The sequence below is a fragment of the Ailuropoda melanoleuca genome, chromosome 20 (genome assembly GCF_002007445.2).
Source record: "Ailuropoda melanoleuca isolate Jingjing chromosome 20, ASM200744v2, whole genome shotgun sequence".
Taxonomy (NCBI): Eukaryota; Metazoa; Chordata; class Mammalia; order Carnivora; family Ursidae; genus Ailuropoda; species Ailuropoda melanoleuca.
This window is the reverse complement of record NC_048237.1, coordinates 2,264,815-2,273,918: the sequence shown is the minus strand read 5'-3', so window position 1 is coordinate 2,273,918 and position 9,104 is coordinate 2,264,815. Positions and strand designations below refer to the sequence as shown.

The window sequence follows — 9,104 nt, the reverse complement described above, 5'->3', positions numbered from 1 at the left end:
CAACCCCCCACCCCTGACATCCCTCTCCTCTCCCTGCCCCCACAGGGTCTCACTCTCCCAAGTCCCTGGTACCATGACCACCTGTGGTGGCCAGAGGAGACTTCGAATGGGTGGGCTGGGTGGGGGAGAGGAGGCAGGACACCGGTAGGATGCGCCGAGGGGCGGGGGCATCAGGAAGTGAGGGGCTAACCTGACGAGACCCACCTAGGCACCTGCCCCTCACTGAAGCCAGCTGAGGCTGCTGTCTCAGCGCTGCCAGCCTCTGGTCGCCTCACTGCCTAGGTGGCCACCCTCATGAAGGTCCCGAGTCGCCAGGCCCTGGATGTGTGTCATCTCTGCCTTTCTCTGGGCTCCCCACCCTTCCCATACGCGTACTCTGGTTGGAGGAAGGGCACTGAAGTGGGGCAGGTGTGCTGTTCTCTGGCCCTTCCTCAGAGCTCCGATAAAACATGCCCTCCCCTGGGTACCACAGCCCACCTTGTGGTGTCCCTGCTGGCCTGGCCTGCCTGGCCCCTGGCCCTCCACTCCCACTGCACCTCCCTGGTTAGCCTTTTGGTCCTGTCCTATCCCCCCGACTGCTCTGCCCCTTGGTCCCTATCCCAGCTGCCTGCATTTGAGCAAGATTCTTCTGTTGCCTTCAGGCTCACCCCCAGGGCTCCAGACAGTCTCTCTCCTTGGCCCCACACGCCCTGCCCTACCCCGGTAGCTGCAGCCCCTAGTCTCAGCTCCTCTAGCCCTGACATCCCCAGCCAAGGCTGACATTTGTGGGGGTAGGGCCGTCAAGGGTTTCCACAGCCCCTTAATGGCTCAGACTCCTGGGGAAGTTCTCGGGGCCAGGTGGGGCAGAGGCAGATCTTTGCGGAGAGGACTGACTCTGAGCTTTCCTCCCAAGGTCTTAGGATGGCTGCGCGGCCCTTCCCCCCTCCTACTCTCTCTCAGGGTCTCCCCCTCAACAAGATTAGATTCCTTTAAGCCAGGAAGAGTGGTAGGAGGTTGCCAATGGGGCGCACCTGGGGGCTTGCGGGGCTGGCGTGCCCAGAGCCTCCTGAGGTCAGAGTTCAGAGGTTAAAGTTACGTCAGGGAATGGAAAAGGAGCAGATGACCCCATTTGACCTTTGCCAGCGAGGTCTGAGGGTCCTGCCTTTAAGTGCAGAGCCAAGACATTCAGGTGGGGCTGGACACACACCAAGCTACAGAGGCCCCTGGGGGGACAGGGGCTGGAGACGGCGGCCCCTGATCAGCCCCCAGGGGACCCATCTAGGGAAGAAGCAATGCCAGGGCTGAGGTTGACAGAGGCAGTCACGGGACAGAAAAGAAGGGAGGTGGGGGGCGGGAAGGGAGGGGGCCCGGGACAGGCGGGAGCAGCCCACCCACCACCACCTGCTGCCACTGGCCTTCAGAGGCAAAGTCCTCGCGGGAGGAGTGGGCGGGCGGCCGTGGGGGTCAGACCTTGTCCAGCAGGGACCGCTGGCAATAGAGCAGTCGTTTCGGGGTCCCGTGGCGTCTGAAGAAGAAGACGGCGAGGCCGGCCGCCAGCACCAGGAGCAACAGCAGCACGGGCAGCGCCACAGCGGCCGCGCTCACCGCCCCGCTGCCCTCTTCGTCCACCTCGATGATGATCACTTCCGTCTCCTCCTCGGTTCCCTCGTCCGGCCGGCCCCCCGACGCGGGGCAGCCCATCCAGTCCCGCAGGGCTGACTTGGGGTAGCCTGGCTCTACCTTCAGCTTCTGGTTGTTGAATTTCCAGTATTTGTTCCCCTTGTAGAAGTACGTGAAGACTGCAGGGGTCAGCACGCAGGTGGCGTCCCGAAGACCCACAGGGAGGAGAAGAGCGGAGGGAACATCTGTGAGTCGCTCGAGCCAGCTGACTTCGTCCCTTAACCTTTGTGAGCATCAGTGGCCCCAGCCGTAAACCTGGGTAGTTCTAGGACCAGGCTGGAAGGGCAGTGGGGATTCGGGATCCGATGTGCCGAAAGCACTGTGCTCAGAGCCGGGCGCGTGGCAAAGGTTCCGGCGCCCTCCTTGTCACTGCTTTCCCCACCATACTGTCCTGTATGGCTCCCCCCCATTCCCCTTCACCCCCTGTCCCCATCCTCCCCTCACGACACCTCCCTTGCCCCTCACCTTCATCGCTGCCCATGAATGACCCTCTGGGAGACTCGGGGATCCCTTCCCAGACCTTGATGTTTTTGGGGTACTCGCTGTCCACTGCCCTGAGCTCCTCGTTGAAACGGTAGTACCTGGGGGACAGGAGGGGGACGGAAGCGGTCGGGCACTGGGCCTGTCCTCAGAGGCTAGCGGGGCCCACGACTAAATCCACCAGTGAGCAAAGGGTGGCTACGGACAGGGTGCGCGACAGGGGTTTTGAGTAATGAGGGCCTGCAGCTGAAAGTGGCGGAAGGTGGGGGTGGATGGGAGGTCCCAGGCTGCAAGGAGCCACCAGCAGCCTTTAATGACAGTGCCTGGCAGCCGGGGTGGAGGCACGGTGCTGAGGGCAGGAGGCGCCAAATGACCGGGTCTGGTCTGAAATGGTGACCCGGTCACTTCCCACTCACTCAGCACCTAATGGAGGCTGTCTGTTGCTAGGCAACAGCGGAGGCTCAGCCAGCAACTAACTTCTCCAGGGAAACGCCCCAAGGGTAGGTGGGTCTTTCTCCAGAATTGAGGGACTCTGGTGGTGGTGTCTGAGGAGGGAGGCCTAGAGTCAAGGGGCTGAGGTCTCACTTGTTTCCCCGGAAGAAGTAGGTCTTTCCATTGGGCATCCAGAAGAGAGCGGCATCAATTTTGTCAGTAGGCAGTCCTCGGCCCAGCTCCTTGATGTGCTTGGGGTAGCCAGGCTCCAGGGAAGCTTCGTCAAACACCCAGTGCTTATCTCCTAGAGAGGAGAGAGAAGGGCCGGATCAGTGTTCCCCTTGGGCACTTGGGTCTTTGGAGGAGTCAAGTGGAATCCACTCCTCCAGGGAGACTCTCCCCACAGCCAGAGAACTAAGGCAGAATGCCTGGTTACCTTTGAAAAAGACAAACTTGCCATCCTTCCTCTCGTAGGCAGTGTTGATGGATGCAGGCAGGCCCCGCCAGAACTGGCCGATGGGCATGGGGTATCCATCCATCACTTGGTTATTTCTCACCCTCCAGAACCAGCGCTCCTAGAAGGCGTCGAGGTGGGGACAGTACATTGTCTTGTAGCTCGTCCTCTGGCTTGGTCCCCAAAGCTTCCCACTGTCTCAGTTCTCATTCTTAGTCGTCCCGCTGCCGTTTCCACCCAGCCTGCTGGGCTTAGAGGCCTCCCGTCTCCCACACCGGCCCACTTCTTCCTCTCACCTTGAAGACAAACATCTCCCCTCGGAGCACGGCCACGGTGTCGAAGTTCCCGTCACAGATGTTGGGCCCATAGGTGGGGTTTTTGGGCTTATCGGGGACAGAGGGCCTGGAGGTCGTCCTGGGTTGAGGGGGCATCTTGGTGGGGGACCCTGACTGACTCCCTGGTGTAGAGAACATGGGAGGCACTTCAGAATTTGTGGCAGAGGAGGAGGAAAGAACAGATATTTGGGCAGAAAATCTCCTTGGAAAGGTGTGGATGGCCCTTTGGGGGAGGCTGAAGCCATCAGGTGGGAAAGGACAGAAAAGGTGGAATCAAAAGTGGGAGAAGAATAAAACATGTAGAAGAAATAATGTAAAAAAAAAAAAGAAAAAAGTGGGAGTGGGTGGTGGGTGGAGGCAGGGTCAGGTGGGGTTGGGTGGAGACCGTAGGGCGTGGGGGAAGAGAAGGGATGCACCGGTCAGAGAGACCAGGAGGGGGGAAGGAGCAGGTATGGATTACTCACCGTAAAGTTGCTGGATACCCCGGCGGTCGTCATCGGGCAGCACAAAGTTCTCTGTATCCATCCACTGGTAAAAGGGCGCCATGATGGCCGAGGGATCATTGGAATGCTCAAGGCCCAGGGCATGGCCCAGCTCATGCACAGCCACCAGAAAGATGTCATTCCCTGGAGGGATGGGGATGATTACGAGGGCAGCCTGGGTCCCTTCTCTCAGGCTCCCTGCTTTCCCACCAGAGGCTTCGTTTTCACACCCGAGCCTGCCTGTCATGTTTTCCACCCCCAAAGCCACAAAAGCCAGGGAGCAGTCTATTCTGGGTAGAGGTGAGAGGGTGTCCTGGGGCCAGATACCAAACCCAGGAAGATGTGCATGAAAGGAAGCTGAGGTCCCATCTGGGCCGCAGGCTCTCCCAGGAGCTAGAGGTGACATTTGCCTGGAAAAGTGGGAAGTCTTTGGGAAGTCAATTATTGGGTAAGAGAGGGACCAGATATAAATAGAGCAAAACAAGAATCCTGCTTTCACTGGAAGTCAGACTAGGAGATCTTTGTAGCCCGGAAATCGTTGTAGGCCAGAGACTTTGGGGTTTGAGGTTTTGGGAGGAGACAGAAGATCCCCCCGCCTATAAATGATCGTCGATTCTCTGCAGAATAAATGAGTCCCAGGGCCCCTTCGCTCACCATTCACATCCTCATTCCTGACAGTCCAGGGCTCGGCAGAGTCAAAGTGGGTATCCCCTCCGATGTTGGGGCCCGGGAAATAGGCATGGGCCAGGAAGCCACCCTCGCCATCGAAAGGCGTGCTGTCACCATGGAAACCCTCAGCGAAGAAGATCATGATGTCTGCCTGCTTCTCATGGCCCTCGCGGATATAGGCATAGGGCACCTCTCGGAAACGAAGTGGTGTGGCGCTCTCCCACACGCGGAACGCCTTGCGAATGGCCTCGAACGTGGCATACTCGCCCACCTTGGGGGTGTAATTCTGGATGCTGAGGTCCAGCCACGTGGGGAGAGGATGGGAGTGTGTTAGGATAACAATGGATACGATTCTCCTTCCCTGTACTTTCCCAGGTCTGACTGAACCGCCCAGCCACCTTTCCTGCCCCGGCTCTCCCTGCTGCCTCAGGATGCCTCTGCCCCAAGAACGGAGGGCTCAGGGGACCCCGAGGCTTCGGCTTTCTGGCCCTGGGGTGCACCCCCCACAGGCTGCACCTTCCTCCAGGATTACAGCCACGCTCCTCCCCACTCCCAAGGATACTTCGGAGAGAGAGAGGTGAGTAGGATAGGAGGCCTCAGGGTCTGTTAGCACAACTGATAGGGAGGGCAACCCTGATGCGAGAAAGGCAGCTTGCCTGTTGGACTCACCAGAAAGTGATCTCATTATGCTGCCATTTGAGGCCCTGGATGGCATAGCGCTTCCTTCGAACATTGGCCTTGATCTCGGCCCCAAACTTATCGGGAACACCACAGCGGGGACGCCTCATGGCCCTGGGGTGTGACGATTGTGGTCAGGATAGCGTATTAGAGAAAGGTCTTCAGAGGAGAGGGGGAGTGCCTGGTCTCAGGGTCAGTGTGGGGAAGGGCCAAGGCTATGGGGTCGGGGTGAATGGGAGAGGGTGGGGGCCAGCGACTGCCCAGCGTGTGGGGTCGGGGGAGAGGGCAGGAGTCAGGCGTGTCGGTGGCAGTATCTCTGTGCTCAGTGTTGGCACTGGGTGCCAGGCAGGATTCCTGCCAGGGTCTCGCACTTACTTCATGGTGTCTGCATCAGCCTTGCCTGTCACGCGCAGCCCATAGAACTTCTGCATGGCAGCGATGGCCGCTGAGAAGGACTGGGGCGAGCGCTGTGTGTGCGTGCGCAGATCCCCGGGGGGCAGGTAGCCATACTGCTGCAGCCAGGCCTGTAGGGAGAGGGATGTGGCTTAGAGCATCTCCACTTGGCCCAAGGGGAGCCTCTGCCTCCCCATGGTATCTGGCATGCACCCTTGGCTTAGGAGGAAAGGGCAACGAGCTCCCAGCCTGGCTCTGGCAGTGGGGCTGGAGGAGTTCCCAGGTTGGACCTGAACTCTGGCCCAGGCCCCAGTATGACTTGTCCTCTCGGGGCTGTGGGTTCAAACGGGTGGGGAGCCACGGCTCTGGACTTTGGCTGTAACTCTTGAGAATGGGAGTCCAGATGGCTTAACTGAGTCCTAGGATGTCTTCTCAGAGCTGAGATTCCTTCCAGCACTTTCCTCCTCTGTGTCAGTGTTCTTGTAAATATAGCAGGTCCTACCTGCGAATGGGTTGTGCCCATGGTGGGTGGAGGCGGGGAGGCGGAGGGAGCTCTCTTTTGGGCCCGGTATGCGACCGTCTTGGGACAGGGGTGCCATGTCTCCCAGGACCTTCACAGCTGAGATCTTTTTAGAAAGGAGAGTGGAACAGGAGCTAGGGCTGAAGTTGGCTGCTGAGACGGGAAGCTGGGACCTTTGGAGGTGATGGGGGTGTGATCCAGCCATGGAGCTAGGATCCTGCCACTGTCCCCATCCAAGCATCTGACCTAGGGCTTGGGATCTAAAGGCCCGTCTGAGGTTCTCAGTAGAGGGGGTGGGGGATGGGGGTGGTGGCAGAGACTCGGGGACAGTATTGTACCTGAGGTATGTTGTGAATTGTTCGTAATATAAAGGCTGGCATGTTGCCTTAACATAAAGTTAGGTTTTCGGTGTTTGATTGAAAGGCACACAAAATACAAAGCCCTGTGTGTGTGTGGGGGGGAATCAGCCTTTATTGTAAGAACAATGGAGTATTTTCCTAAAGCCTGAAAAGTAAAACGAGCCAAGTTATATATGGAATAAGAAAACACTCGGCTTCTCCAGTGGAGACACTACTTTGGTCCCTGCTCCAGCTTCGGTTTCCTAAGGAGATAGGAGAGGGCCTGCGGGTTGCCTAGGGTGCAAGTTTGGAGCGCAGAGGGGAAGAGGCCGCCGTAGGGTGCCACAACCCCTAGCCCACGTTGTCAGGGTGGATCTTCCTGGGCCCTTCTTCACCTCTAGGCCCAGGCCTGGCAGTGGAGCAGTGCTCCCGCATTGGGGCTGGGGGTGATTCAGGGCAGCTGACTGGGGACATGTGCCCACGGGGGCAAGAATTGCAACAGGTTCTGGGAAGTGATCCCCCAAGGCTGATGGGAGTTAGGGCCCGAGCTGTAAACAACCCAGCCTTTCCCCAGCCAACAGGCCCGGCCAGAGCAACCTTAGCACCACCCGCCTGGGAGAGCCCCTCCTCAGGGGTAGAGGAGGGAGCCAAGTTTAACCTCTGGGATACCACAGGGGAGCAGAGCAGGGTGCTTCAGGACCTGGTTGCTCTCCCCAGGAGCTGCAGACTTGCCCTGACCTGTGCTGGCTGATACCATAGCTAGTGCCCGCGGGAGGCCTGCTGTGGCCTGTGCCCAAGTATGCGGGAAACTCCCTTTGCCCTTAGCCTCACCTGTGGGGTACACACACCCCAAGCTCAGGACCCCTGGTGGGGGAGCGGCTGCTTCAGCTCTGGAGAGGATGAGAGTGGCCTACTCCTGGAACTGGAAGTCAGGAGGACTTAAAGTCGGGCCCTCTCAACCCTCGGGGAACACAACTGAGGGGAATTCTCTTAAGGCAGAATGACAGAATGGAGAGTGGCAGAGAGGTGAGAATCCACATCCAGGAGCTCTGGGATAAAGCCCTCTCCCTGATGCGTCTTTCAAGAAAGTCGGCAGGTGTAAATATTCACACCCACAACGTCCACCCCACACACAATAGACAAAAATGGAGACTTAGGCAAGAGAGGGACTTCCCTGCAGTCGAGAGAGCCTCGAGGCCTGGAAAGGAAGTGCCCCCATCCCTCTCCTCCTCGGCCTAGGCTCTGAGCAAAGCAAGAACCACAGAGGAGACTAGGAGGTGAGGTAGGAACCACAGAAGAGAGGACTCTTGTGTCTGCGGCTGGGTGGGGGAAGGGCCAAGTGCCAGACAGGCCGCGGGGAGGAGAGGGCTGTCCTGGAGCTGGTGCAGGACTCTGGAGGCCTGGTGGGAGGGACCCGGCTGCCTGAGGCCTGGCCACCCCAGCTCGCCCTCTAGCTTGGCCTGGAGAGGGAGCAACTCTGTTAGGTCAGAAAACTCCGTTGGCTGGCTTTGTCTTGAAAACTGAGTGATCGGAGGTATTCCCCTAGGGGAGAAGTCCAGAGAACCCCTCCCACCTCTGGCCTAGGAGTCCTGGGGAAGGTGGGTGGGTTGGGGGGAACTCTGGCAAACTCCAGCAGGCCCTGGATAGGAGCCTCTGGGCCCGCGCCTCCCTCCCTCTGCCTCCCACCCCTCCGTGGCCCAGAAGCGAATGGTGGTTCTGGCACTGGGACTGCCCATGACCCACTTAAAACAGAGCCAGGGCTGCCGCCCCACCCCTGGGGGGCCTAGTGGGGCAGGGGAGGGAAGGCAGGGCAGGCAAAGTTGGCAGTGGGCAGCCCCAGATGCCCAGGCTTCTTTTGTTAGGAGCTCTCTTTGCAGGCCTCCGATGAAGACTCCAGGCTAGGGGAGAGGATGCCTCCTCCTGCAGGACCGTGTCAGGCTTAGCCGCAGGGCAGATCTGCACTCTTCCTGGCTACCCCCACTCCTAGGGCCACACTTGGATTTTTAGCCTCAGATCCCTTCGGGACAGATTGAGTGTGTTCTTCTTTCTGGAGATGTTTCCTCCGGGGGTGGGTCCAGGGCCAGGACCAAGAGGGAGGAAGCCAAGTCCAGATCCCCTCCCCCTTCTGGGGCCCTTCCCGGCCCCTCCCGACCGCACCCAGGCCCTGCCGGGCTGAGTGGGTTGGGATGGCCCAAAATAAGAAGCTGATCAAATTCGTCTCCCACCTTCACCCCAAAAATAAGAGAGAGAGAGCGAGAAAGAGAGGAAAAACCTCCCCAGACAACTCCCACGCTGCTTCCTCCCGGGCCGGTGGGCCAGCGTCAGGGAATGGGTTGGGGGGGCGCCCGAGGCAGTCAGTCGAGACCTGTGCGGGTGCCCTGGGCCCGGCCCTCTCCCCACTCCCCCGTGCGATGCCCTCAGTCTCCCTGCAATTAACACAGAAAAGCAATTAACAGAAGCAACTAGAAGAGCCTAAAGGCGCCGCTGGGGGGTGGGGTGGGGTGGCGAGGGGGGTCAAAAGAAGGAGTTGGCCTCCCGGCCGAACCCCGGCTCACAAGGAGAGCTTTGTGTGTACGGAAAGGCGGCCAGGGCGCCAGCCCCGCGACCCTCGACGCCAGGGCTCCCGGCCGCGACACAGAGGGGTCGGCGCGGGGAGGTGGGGTG

General features: G+C 59.5%; 1 protein-coding gene across 1 annotated transcript in view; it reads right to left on the bottom strand.

Moving 5' to 3' along the window:
* Positions 1 to 327: 327 nt before the first annotated feature.
* The window catches only part of MMP14 (matrix metallopeptidase 14), a 9,173-nt gene continuing 396 nt past the window's right edge, over positions 328 to 9,104 (bottom strand). Inside the window, exons 2-10 of the mRNA XM_002925997.4 lie at positions 5,565 to 5,713; positions 5,181 to 5,303; positions 4,497 to 4,804; positions 3,825 to 3,986; positions 3,322 to 3,482; positions 3,008 to 3,146; positions 2,725 to 2,875; positions 2,125 to 2,240; positions 328 to 1,778 (exon numbers count right to left, since the gene is read on the bottom strand). Coding sequence (XP_002926043.1) covers positions 1,444 to 1,778; positions 2,125 to 2,240; positions 2,725 to 2,875; positions 3,008 to 3,146; positions 3,322 to 3,482; positions 3,825 to 3,986; positions 4,497 to 4,804; positions 5,181 to 5,303; positions 5,565 to 5,713 — 1,644 coding nt within the window. The 3' untranslated portion in view covers positions 328 to 1,443. The remainder of the gene's footprint in view (positions 1,779 to 2,124; positions 2,241 to 2,724; positions 2,876 to 3,007; positions 3,147 to 3,321; positions 3,483 to 3,824; positions 3,987 to 4,496; positions 4,805 to 5,180; positions 5,304 to 5,564; positions 5,714 to 9,104) is intronic.